The sequence below is a fragment of the Stegostoma tigrinum genome, chromosome 7 (assembly GCF_030684315.1).
Source record: "Stegostoma tigrinum isolate sSteTig4 chromosome 7, sSteTig4.hap1, whole genome shotgun sequence".
NCBI lineage: Eukaryota > Metazoa > Chordata > Chondrichthyes > Orectolobiformes > Stegostomatidae > Stegostoma > Stegostoma tigrinum.
Genome location: NC_081360.1, coordinates 89,238,789 through 89,251,896, shown reverse-complemented (window position 1 = coordinate 89,251,896; position 13,108 = coordinate 89,238,789). Strand labels below are relative to the sequence as shown.

The following is a 13,108-nucleotide window of genomic DNA, read 5'->3' as shown; positions in this document are numbered from 1 at the left end:
GAACAAGACAAAATTTTTGACTCGCTGCCTAAAGTACCAGGAGTGGATGGGAAATATGGATTAAATAATCTTTGGAGGAGACTGGGTTTAATACAGACTTGGGGGAATAATGAGTGGGACCAGCCAGTTTGACTTTCAACCAATCTAGTGCAGACTTGATGGGTTGAAATTTCTCTTTCTGTACTCAGCTATTCTATGATCTAATAGTTCTTGCGCAAGAAAAACATCTTCATACTTTGCATTCCAGAGAAGGAACCAGTGCTTGAATTGCAATCTAACATAGTGTTCATTTTGCACTTGAATATCATGTTCTAGGTGGTTTGTAATCATTCTATCCTTGAAATTATCAGAAACTATCTTGATTTAAGCACACTGTCTTTTTTTTTCTACCAATTATGACTCTAGCAAGTTATTGATACTGATAACTCAACTCAATATTGAGTTTCCATTCACTTTTTTGCAGCAAGAGTATTAATTCTATTGTGATTAACACAAGCATTTCAGTTTAGTATTCTGAGTAAGTTGCATTATGATATATAAATCTATCATGTACTACAGATTGTGAACAATTGTCAAATTAATGCACTGACATCATATTACATTAGTGGAACTGTTCTTTTAATGTCTGATTTTAAATGACCAGAATGACTTGGAGTGTGCACAATCTTTAAATTGCTTTAAGTGTAATTCAAAGAATTTAAGTCTTTGGTTAATTTGCGAGTTGAATCAAGCGGGAAATTCTGGTTCGCTTCTTTGATACATATCTGAAACTTAAATTTGTAGCCCCATTTGAACTTGCGTTGTAATTTATGTTTGAAGAATTCATATATTCAAAACTTAATTCATCTAAATTTTGAGATGATTAGTCCAAGTTGACTGGAACAAGCGGATTTCTTGTGTTGCTATTCTATAGCAGTGTAACGCCTATCTGTATTTTTAAAAGGTCCTGAATAAATAGCTGATCTGTACTGCTTCAGTACTTCACATGCTGTCAGATCTACCATGTGGTTGCCCCTTACTGTTTTTAAGTTTCTTTTAAAAAAAACTAGAGTTCCACAGTTTTTGTACAAACTAATCAAAATGCTTTTCTACTCAGCAGAACTTACCAATCAAGCACTACTAATCCATTTTGACAATCTGGTTGAAAATGGCAGCTAACAAGAACAAGAATCAGAGTTCATTGGCACTACACAAGGTGATAATGGTTGGCAGTGGAGGCGTAGGCAAGTCAGCACTAACGTTGCAGTTCATGTATGATGAGGTAAGAGATTATTTTCTTTGCGTTTATAATGAAAAGTAGAATCTCTTGTACTCTGGTTTCTGCTAAATTATTGCACGAGTTAATTTAGATTGAAGTGCCAAGCACTGCCTAGGCCCAATATTTACGTATTAAATCCTCTTGTAAAGGGGCAGTGTTCCCCTTCAGTTTTAAATTAGGAAATTCAAAGGCAGGCCAGAAAAATAAACTTTCAATATGTGTAAGCAGTTTTTGTTGAGGATGGTTTTGTGGTTTGTTTGTAAAGGGAGCTAATGTCCTAATAGAAATTACCAATCTATCCTCTTAATTTTGGCTTCGTAGCCTGCCTTAGGCATACTTTATCTGCAGATGGCATAACTAAGTACAGGCATGTATGTGAAATACTGCTTGTAATTGAAAATAAGTTGATTACTGTGGATATAATGGAGTCCATCACAATACATAAAGCTTTGTAGGCCAAAACTATTTTGGTAAATTGCATCCCAACACAAACGTCAAGTAACAATGTCCTATCAGTTTTAACCTATTTCAAGTACTATTCAACTGGGTTGGTATTTTCTCATGACAACCAGTTATTGTTATCTCCAAAACACTTTGGAGGAAGGATGATGTTAGACTTGAGGCTGCAGAAAAGATTTACAAGGATGTTGCAGGGACTGGAGGGTTTAATTAGAGGCTGAATAGGCTGGGGCATTTTTTCTATGAAGCGTAAGAGGCTGAGGGGCGACCTCATCCTCTTAAAATGGAGGGGCATGAAATGGGTGAATAGCCAAGGTCTTTTCCTGACAATGGGGAATCCAAACCTAACAACAGGCACATGTTTAAGGTGAGAGGGCAAAGATTTAAAAAGGACTTGAGGGGTAAACTCTCCATACAGAAAAGGGTGTGTGTATGGAGCAAGCCAGCAGAAGTGGTGAAGGTGGGTATGTTTACAATACTTAAAAGTGAGATCTGGATGGGTATGAGAGTAGGAAGGATTTAGATGGATATGGACCATATACTGGCAAATAGGGCTAGATCAGATTGGGATGTCTAGTTGACACATAGGAGTTGGACCAAGGAATCTGTTTTTGTGTTATATGACTCTATCTCCAATCCTTTCAAGGTTGCCTCAGTGTGCTCTTAAATAACTTCTGACTTCTACATTTGTGGTCTTAGACCAACCTGCAGTTTCCCTACAGTTAACTCAAATGCTGAAATGTCACTTCTGTTTTGAATTGATTTTCAATTTTAATATCCCTATTTGTGGTTAACATTTTCTGAAGGCTCGTGGCCTGAAACATCAGCCTTCCTGCTCCTCTGCTGCTTGGCCTGCTGTGTTCATCCAGCTCTATACCTTGTTACGTCCATAGTTAACATCTGTTTTCTTTTACGTTTTCTAATCTGAATACAAGATACTCCAGGGGAATTGAGTTTGAGCTGTGAGGTTATGCTGCAGTTCTATCTCTCTCTGGTTAGAGAGGATGCAGAGGAGATTTACCAGATGCTGCCTCGGCTGGAGGGCAGGTCTTATGGGGAGAGGTTGAGGGAGCTATGGCTTTTCTCATTTGGAGCAAAGAAGGATGAGAGGTGACTTGAAAGAAGTGATAAGATGAGAGGCATAGAGTGGACAGCCAGAGACTCTTTCCCAGGGTGGAAGTGACTATCATGTGGAGGCATAATTTTAAGGTGATTTGAAGGAAGGTATAAGGCAGATGTCAGACGTAGGTTCTTCAGAGTGGTGGGTGTGTGGAATGTGCTGCTGGCGGTGGTAGTGAAGGCAGATACATTAGGGATATTCAAGCGACTCCTGGATAGATGTGGATAATTGTAAAATGTAAGATATACAGGGTAGTTTGATCTTAGTGGGATAATAGTCGGCACAACGTCATGGGCCAAATGGCCTGTGCTGCGCTGTACTGTTCTATGTTCTTGATTGGAAGTTTTGCTCTAACTGCTTTAAGCAGCTATGTACTCTTGACATCAAGTGTATTCTGGTTGGTGGTTTTAGAGGGGTCTATTCACTTCTTGTTTATGGAAGGTACTGATGTTTACTTAAGAAATATTTCACTTAGTGCCAGTATTGGGCACTGCCCGGGTGAATTATGCAGATAAACATATGTAATGTTGTGAAAAGAAAGCTTTTGCTTTTCTGCTGCTTTTCTCTGCTTCAGAAGAGCACCCTCTGCTGAATCAGCGTAACACGTTTTATATGTAATTTCCTAAGACATGATCTGCCTGATCATCGTGTGAATTTGAGCAACCAGTATTTTGCACCTGAAATGAGGCTATTCAGTTTCATTCACATGGAATCCTTTCGGAGGTTGAGAACACATACTGACAATTGAGGTTTGTTTTCTAGAAAAAAATTGTGCTCACCTATAATTCTGATGAAAGATATCACTGGCTAATGATGACATGTATAAATTCATAGGCTTCCCAAATGTTTCTCCAGCTGTCAATCTGGTGTTTTTGGCTTGGATTTTTTAAAACGTTCTCCAAAATACTGAGGATCAGGAAAGGCCATTTGCAGTATCAAATGTTGTTCTCCTGGTCTATTAACACTTCTGCTGTAGTGTGTACTGAAAATTTCTTTATTACTTTTACAGAACAAAGGAATTTTTCCTTACTCCTTTTACAGATTGTCAATGTAGAAGGAAGCCATTCAGCCCATTGTCTACATGGGCTGTATGAACATTTTTTACTTCATGCCAAACTCTTGCATTTTTCCCCATGACCCAGCACACTTGTTTAAGTGAAATAACCATCCAGTGTTCTTTTTGAATGCATCAATTGAGCATGCCCCCAGTACGCTTGTGGACAGTTCACTCCAAGTTTGAACCATTCACTCTCCTTCTCTTCCACCCTCTCCTCTTCTCCTCCCCCATCCCCTTACTACTGGGACTTCCCATCACAAGCTAAGATCATAGGAATAGGTGCAGGAGTAGTCCATTTGGCTCATTTTGAGCCTGATCTACCATTTAAGGCTTTGGTTCATTTGAGTTGTGTGCTCAGTGCCATTTTCCTGCCTGTTCTATTGTGACTCTATTCTCAATCACAAATCTGCCCTAAATATATTCAAAGATCCAACTTCCATTAATCTGTGGAATGAATTCAAAAGAGAGATGTTTTTAAGAGAACAACTCTTTTTAGTTCTAACTTGAATGGATGATGACTTAATTTTAATCAGCTTCCTCCAGTGCTGGATACTGCCATGAGAAGAAGCATCCTTTCAAAATCTACATTAGCAAGTGCTCATAGAATCTTGCGTTTCAATAAGATTACCTCTCATTCTTCTAAAATCTAATGTAGACTGAGGAATCAACCAAGTGAAACTCCTCTGAACTGCTTCCAATGTGACCACATCTCTTCTCCCCCTCCACCCTCCGCCCCCCGGCCACTCCCCCAAAACAAGTCCAGAACCAAATACAAAATTTTGAGATGCAGTCTCACCAATGTTCTCTGCAATTGCTGGAAACTTTCCTACGTTTATTGTCCATCTGTTATCCCAGTCCTTGCTGACATCAACCTCTGCCCACCCAAATGAAAACTAAAGTGCCATCTATATGAGCAATATGCAAAGTATATAAGGCAGGTCATAAATATAACTCCTGATATGGAAGACTTGCACTAGGCATTAAGGGAACAAATACACTGAAATGCTTGTGGTAGGCCTGATTGTACTGATAGCCATTGATATGAGGTATTCATGAAACTGTGCGCTTCAAAAATTCACTCCTTCAGGTAAGAGAACAGAAATAATGTTTAACTTGGAAAGGGAAAAAATCTTTTCAGTTGCAAGTTTCAGCTTAATTGTTTGTGCTTTTTAAATATTTCCATTTCAGTTCGTGGAAGACTATGAGCCTACTAAAGCTGACAGTTACAGGAAAAAAGTTGTTCTGGATGGCGAGGAGGTCCAGATAGATATCTTGGACACTGCTGGACAGGAGGACTATGCAGCCATTCGGGATAATTACTTCCGCAGTGGAGAAGGTTTTCTCTGCGTCTTTTCAATAACTGAACAGGAATCATTTACAGCTACTGTAGAATTTAGGTAGGTAGTTGGTAACTGACTCTATCTTGTTATCTTGGAAGCTCTTCTCTACTGTAAAGTTGTGCATTATTTTCAGTCATAGAGTTCTCATTGCAAGTGTTGCAAATGCATTGTATGGTAGCATTTTGCAATGAAGAGCAACATTAAGCCACTATTTCATTTCTTCTTGAGGTTCGGAGCAAGGAAATGTCCTTCAAGAAGAAGTAAAGCTGAAAGCGATGTCATGTTCCTGGAATGCAAGTTTGAAATTATCTGATTGTGATTCAAGGTGAACAAATAAGTGAAGAATCCTTAATGCGCTCTGGCAGTGTTTCATACTTTCTTTTTGTATCTACATAGCAAATGAGTCTCATGCAAGGAACAAAGAGGCCAGGCGTTAGTGGTGTAAGGTGTGCACGTGTGTTAAAGGGACCATGCAGTGCAAGAAAAACCTATCAGATATGGCTAAGAGAACTAATATGGAATAGTGGCTGGTGGTATCATGCTACAATTTTTAAGCCGGCCTGTTTCCTTTGTTTAAATTCTGTAAAGGGCAACCATGTTGTAGAATTGGAGCTCCTTTTAAATACAGTCTCCAGTTTGCCTAATCTCTAGATATGCATCGGTATGATCTGGCAGCACATAATTTCAAAATATTAAGTACAACATCTGATTATTATCAACTACAGGGGCACTTTTTAATGTTATTTAGTGAATTCTTTCCTGTGCAAAGACTTTGCAAAGTGGCACATCTACTGTTTGCTTTGGGAATATTTTTCAGAACAGTTTTTATTTTACATATTTTGGAGGTGGCATACAAAGTTATTGCTTTCTAGTTGACCAAAATTAGATTGAAATGAAATAGAGGCTGGAGTATTGCTTAGAAAGCAAATTTTTATCGAAGCTTTTCATCTTGCACGCTGTCTTATCTTCAAAAATATAAGAGTCTTCAATGTAAAGGGCAAGCAACATTTTATACTACATGAGAATGCTGATTTGAATACATCACTTCAAGTTCACTTGGCAGTATACTGGTTATAAATGACTGAGGTAATGTAGTTGATGTTTTGTATCTGGCCTTTTCAATAGAAGTGTAGAAAATAGAGCAGAAGTAGGGGTTCAGACCTTTTTTGAGCCTGCTGTGCCATTCATTGTGATCAAGGCTGATTGTTCCAACTAAATAGTCAGTCAGTTTTTGCTTTTCTCATATCCTTTGTTCCTGTTAGTCCAAAGTGCTGTATCTAACTTGGATTTAAATAATCATGCAATGTTTTTGGCCTCAACTGCTTTCTGTGGTAAAGAATTTCACAGGTACACCACTCCGGTTGAAGAAGTTTCTTCTTATTTCAGTCTGAAATTATTTACCCTGTATCCTTTAAAGTGTGACCCCAGTTTCTGGGCTCTCCTGCCATAACGGACTTTCTTCCTATGTGTACTCTGTTTAGACCTGTTTGAGTTTTTAATAGGTTTCTGAGAAATCTCATCCATTCTTCTGAACCCAAGTAAATATGCTAATTTATTCATCCAGCCCCTCGTGTCAGCTCTGTCATCCCTGAAATCGGTATGGTAAACCTTCACTGCACTCCATCTCTAGCAAGAATGTCCTCCCTCAGATAAGGAGAGCAAAACTGCACACAGTATCTCTTAACAATGCCCAGTATAATTGAAGCAAGACATCACTGCTCTGTACTCCAATCTGCTCTTTGAGGGCCAGCATATCATTTGCTGCATTTACTGCCTGCCGCACCTGTGTGTGTAAATTTACCAACTGGTCTACAAGGACACCCAGGTCTCACTACACACTTCCTCCCACTGCCTCAATTTGTAGCCATTCAGATAATCTCCCTTCCTGTTTTTTTTTCCACTCCTAAGGTGGAAACCTAACATTTGTCCACATTATGCTACGTCTGCGAAGTATTTTCCCACTTGTCCAAATTGCACCAAAACATCTTTGCATCCTCTTCAGGTTTGCCCAGTTTTTTGCAGTCTGCAAATTCGGTGATGTTACAGTTAGTTCCCTTATCCAAAAAGCTATTTTGTGAATAGAAGGGCCCCAACACCCACCCCTGTGCTGCCTGACTATTCACTACCTGCAACTTGGAAAATGGCCCACTTAGAGCTCTGTTTCCTGTCTGTCCACCATTTTCTACCCATCTCAGTACACTACATCCAGTACCATGCATTGTAATTTTACACCTTGTCTTGAGGGACTTGTGAATTTCAGAAGGCTTTTGACAAACCATGTCTACTGTCTCCCCTTCAACTCTACCAAATACATCCTCGAAGCACTCCAGTAGGTTTTTTAAACATGGTATCCCTTTTGTAAATCCATTCTGATTTTGAACAAGCCACTGCTTTTCAATTGTTATCACTTTTTTGATAATGGACTTGAATATTTTGCTGACCACTGTCAGGCTGATTGGTCCATTATTCCTGTTTTTAATTTTCCATGCCTCTGCCTTGGTTGTTAAATAGCGGGGCTGCATTAGCCACCCTCCAATCTGTAGGAACTATTCCAGAGTTTATATTGAATTTTGGGAGATGATTACCAATGTATCCATTGTATCTAAGGCCTTTCCTTAAGTACTCTGGAATGTGGTTTATCAGGCCTTGGGGATTTATCAGCCCTCAATCCCATCAATTTCCTCAGCACCATTTCCATCCTAATGCTGCTTTCCTTCAATACCTTCATCACAAACGCTGTTTTCTCCCAACATTTCTAATATTTTGTGTCCTCCCTTGTGAACAAAGTATGCATAGCAAACTTTCTTTTAACCAGGACCATATGAACCGGCACACTCAACTAAACCAGCAAAAATTATATACCTCAAATACTGCAAAGTTTACTGTGCTCTGTCCAATAATTTTAGTTTTTAAACTTACCTCCATGTAAACATACTTCAATCACATGTTCACGTGAAATGTGAACAATTGTCATTTTAAGTCAATTTCTTAAATACGGTAGTGTCTGAGTAGTCAGCTGAGGGTGTGAATGTGAGAGCTCCCTGCTGGCAAGTTTTAATTAAGGCAATGTTGCATTGTTATTTGTGATACATGCTGTAAGTGAAGCTATAATAGTGTGTATAACCCCTGCATTATGTTTCGCGTCCTTAGTGTGTGGTTTTAAGTTATGTGGCCACCTTGATTGATTGTCTGAAATATTTTGATCAACTACCTCACTCCTGATCCCATAGGTGCCAGTTAATAAAAAGGTTTGCTGTATTTAATTGGTCAACCGTTACAAATTGTTCTCCAATTAAAAATTCCCCTGATTTTTGACTGTAAGGGACCTATATTTGTATTTGCCGATCTTTTTGTTCTTTTCACTTACCAATCAAAACTGCCACAGTTTTTTATTCCCTGCGCTTACTCTTAACTTTATTTTCCACCTTGAGTCCCTTTATCCTCCTTCGTAAGCTGCTTCCACTTCTTGGGTCTGTCTTTTTTCTGGTTGAGATTTGCCTCCTGAATCTCATACACTCTTCTCTCTCATTTTCATTATAAGCTGTGGTTTGGCCAGCTTTCATGTTTTACTTTTGCACTAGACAGCAATGGAAAAAAAAATTATTGTGGTGCACCTGTGTGCTCTTTGTCATTGCCTTTTGCCTTTCCACCATCATCCCTCTAACATTCCTCAATCTATCATAGCCAAATTGTGCCTTGTACCATTTGTAGTTTCCTCTACTTAAATCGGGTCCCTAGTCACAGAATCAACTATGTCACACTCCATCCTAAACGGCATTTGATATACCAAGAAACAGACTTAAGCAAACTTGAAGCTCATGGAACTGAAGAAGCAGTTTCTGTACAGATATGAAATTTTACCAAGGAGCTGGAAGCAAGTAACTGTGCTGCATGAAAGATTTTCTAATTTTGTTTTTGGAGGGGAGTGTGCAGTGTGCAGTTGCGATGTCCCCCCTCTTTGATTGTTAATTGCTTGGATGAGTTTAGACGGCTTTTGGGGCAGATGGGATTAAGGCTTTGCAGATAATTGTAAACGGCACAAAATCAAGAAAAGTACATTGAGCCTTTTAATAATCAGTAATCCATTTAGATTTTAAATGGAGGATTTATAGCTAATTCTGGGCAACCTTGTTTAGATAGGGTGTCCAGTCTTTGAAATGGGATCATGTGTGGAAGACCTCTAGTTACATGCATAAACTAAGCAGGGTTGTTTGGAGCATTGAAGGTTATGGTAAAGTTTAATAAGTGTTCAAATACATGAATGGTTTGTTCAGAAATTTCAACTTCTTTTGAAATTTGACCTGTACAGGATCCTTGTGCATGATTTGTATATGCATAAATCATTTGAGAATCAAGATTATGGCTGGTCTACAATATTTTAAGTCAGCCCTCTGCTATCAGGCCAGCTATACCTGTACCATCAGAGAGCCTGGCAGTGATTTTCTTTCTTTTAAAAAATGGGAGTGTGTGAAAGAGCCAAATGTGATTTTGTTTTTTCTAAATAAACTATTAGATCTACAACACACATCACCTCTCAGTCCCTACTACAAAGAAAGCATGGATGGCAGAATTTGCCTGTTTACTTGACAGATCTCATTGAAGCATTCAGCAAAGTCAGCAGGGCACTGTCATGCAACCTAGTCTTGTCTCTTCCACTATGATCACGTGCACTGTACTGTACAAGTTGGTATCAGTTGACCGTCCAGGTGAAGAATGGAATGAAAAACATCCCATTTCCCATCTGCGTATGATAGTCTTCTCTAAACAGCTGGAAGCCTTTCCTGGAAAAGAAATTGAAGGGCTCTACTTGCATACCATTGCCAGACAGCAAGCTGTTCAAACTATCTGGATTGAAAATAGACAAATACAACACTTGTTTAGAGAAGATCTCTGATCATATGATGCTGCACTTGTTACTTGCACAAAAACTTGGATTTGGGAATTATCTTTTCTGCATCTATAATCACTTGCTGTCTAACAGCATCAAGCAAACCATGTTCATGGAGCAAGGTGTCCCATCTCTGCCTCTGATCTCTTTAAATAACACTTCCCTGGAAGTGATTAGCAAATTCTTCTTTTGGGGTCCAGGATGATGTCTGATTCTTGAAACAGAATTTACATTCTGCCCCTTTGATGCCAAACCCCTTACAAGAATAGGAAAGACAGCTGTGCCTCTTTTGCCGGTGTTCTCGAACCTTGTACAGATGTGAAATGTAGGCAAATTTCAACTGTCAAATGAAGCTCAACAGCTTAATTTCTGGAGTTTGTGGCACACCCTGGATGTTCTCCTGGGAAAACAATCTCAAATAACAGACGTGTCAGTCATATTTCCAGTGTAGGTTGGCATTCATCAAGTGGAGTCCTAGACACATTCGCATGATGGAAGACTATTGTGTGCTATAAAATAATAGGAGCAAAATTAGCCCATTCAGCCCATTGAGTCTGTTCTGTTAATTTTCTCAACCTCATTGCCCTACCTTCTCCCTGTAACCCTTGATCGCCTCACTCATCACGAATACATCTTCATCTCAAATATCATAGAAGGCTACGGAAGTGAAGTTAATGAGTACTGCAGATACAGCACCCTCTGGCTGACGAAATTCCTCAACTCAGTTCTAAAGGATCATCCCTTCGCTGAGGCTGTGCCCCTGAGCCCTAGCCTCCTGTACTAGTGAAACACCTTCTCCACATCCACTCTATTCAAGCTTCTTAGTATTCTAAGTTTCAATCTGACCCATCTCTCCTCACCTTCAAATGCAAACTGAGTCCTTGACTACTCCTGGTATGATGAGTCCTTTAATCTCTGTCATATCCTTGTGAACTACCTCTGGATCCCCTCCAAGACCAGCACGTCCTGCCTTAATATAGGACACAAAACTGTACACAATTTTCCAAATGCAGTTTAAGAATCTTTTGAATGGTGAAATAGCTGTAGTCAACAAACCAATAAAATGTCCAAAGTTTAGCTTCAAAATGCTTGGAAATGTGAAATGGAGCCATTAAACAATGATTGCACCTGGAAGACTGCTAGCAGTGGAAAATGGTGACTTCAGCTGTAGGCTGGGGTGTGTCTCCATAACCATCATTGCTGAAATCCCACAACATTTGATAACTACTTTCTATGCAGCACTTGTAGCAACAATGGTCTCTTGTGTATTGGGCATCAGCCGTCAGTAAAAGTGCACCATTTGGAGCTCCTTTTTCCAGTGGATATCACATCTTCTATAGTCATCTTGTGCAGATGAAAGGATGGTGCAATACAACATTGATGCTACTCTGTCAAATTGGAGTTACGGTTACCGAAACTCTTTACAGACAGCTTACATTTCTTAAAAAAAAAAATCAGAAGGGGCATATTTTGAGCTAAGAGTCTAGTTGATGTAAAGAATTAGTATATTGTCTAAATTTAGCAAGATATTCTCAATCACATCTCAGATGTGCTTTTAACGTGGAAACTGCTTTTCTTTTTCTTACAGTTCTCTTTCTCACCTTGGATCTTTTTTTTAAATTATGTTTTGAGAAATAGTGAGATTTACCTTTGCTTCCTCAATGGACAGCACTGTCAGTAGTCTTCCCTCCTTACCTGCTAGGACATATGTTGTTGTTTGGTGCAGTGAACAATTCCTCTGACTGGGAAGCCAAGCCTGGCAAATTGTCTTCTGCAAAAAAAACTGAATTAAAATAAACTGAATTGAATTGGGTTTTTCAAGAGCTGCAATTACAATCTTTGATTTACTGTGTTCTGTTCATTTAAAGCTCAAAAGCTTTGAGATTAGACTCGATGCTAAAGATGGCAGATGTGTGAAAGCATTTATATGGACTTGAAGATCAAATGCTGTCCTTTCCACCAGTCTATCTCAAGCTGCAACTTTTGCTGCTACCTGTGGTTTTTCAGTATGTCTGTTTTGAAACCATCTGTATGCCAGATTGCACCCTTGTTAGCTTCATTTATGGTACACTAAACTATGTTTCTGGTAAATTGAATCTTTAAAGCTATTTTCATATTGGATTTATACTTTATAAATGACACTGGTTCCTGACAAGCATGACTTGGATAACTTCGTCAATTGTAAAGTAGCCATGCTGGATCTCTATAGCCTTGTAACTTGTGTATTTATATTGTAACCTGTTGTATTTTTTGTTACAGCTTTTGTGTTGAATAGAAATTTGTATGCAGCAAAGCCTGCAAGTGACATTAATGATCAGATGGTCAGTATTTTTGATTAAGACATGGGTACTGGCTAGAAAAATTTGTCTGTTCCTCTTTGAAGGTTATAGAATATTGGGTGGATGATGACCTAGTGGACTTAACAATGGGCTGTTAACCCAGAGACCCAGGTAATGTTCTGGGTACCCTGGTTTGAATCCTGCCACAGCAGATGGTGAAATTTGAGTTCAATACAAATCTGGAATTAAGGGTCTAATGGTGACCACTAATTCATTTTTGATTGTTGGAAGAACCCAACTGGTTTACTAATTTCCTTTTAGAGAAGGAATTAGCCATCCTTACTTGGTCAGGCCTTCGTGTGATCCCTGACACATGAATGTGGGTGACTCTCTTAACTGCCCTCTGGACAAGAAGCACTGGCCTAACCAGCAAAACCCTCATCCTGTGAGTGAATTTCTTTTATTAAAAAAAAATTTGTACATCCACCTAGACGTCAAAGTTGCACTTCACAATGAAGCAGTCCTCATTATACACTGAAGTTTCTACTAATTGTTGTGTTCAAGTCCCTGGAGTGTGGCGGGACATGCAAGACTATAAATACTCAAAACTACAACACACTCAAGCTTTGCTTATTCATCATCCTGTTGATAAATTACATAAGTGAATCGTGTTCCAGAAAAGTACTTGGTCTGAACTTTTTACTGTT

At 39.0% G+C, this 13,108-nt stretch overlaps 1 protein-coding gene across 7 annotated transcripts in view; it reads left to right on the top strand.

Annotated features, from left to right (window-relative positions):
- LOC125454088 (ras-related protein O-RAL) overlaps nt 1-13,108 on the top strand; it is a 106,640-nt gene that overhangs the window by 81,149 nt on the left and 12,383 nt on the right. For 5 of the 7 annotated variants that reach the window (XM_048534410.2, XM_048534408.2, XM_048534405.2 and 2 more), the window contains exons 2-3: nt 1,100-1,261; nt 5,083-5,291. In XM_048534410.2, the coding sequence (XP_048390367.1) occupies nt 1,148-1,261; nt 5,083-5,291 (323 nt within the window). In that variant the 5' untranslated portion in view covers nt 1,100-1,147. Of the gene's footprint in view, nt 1-1,096; nt 1,262-5,082; nt 5,292-13,108 lie in introns of all 7 variants that reach the window. The other 2 variants (XM_048534407.2, XM_048534406.2) reach the window with 1 other exon arrangement.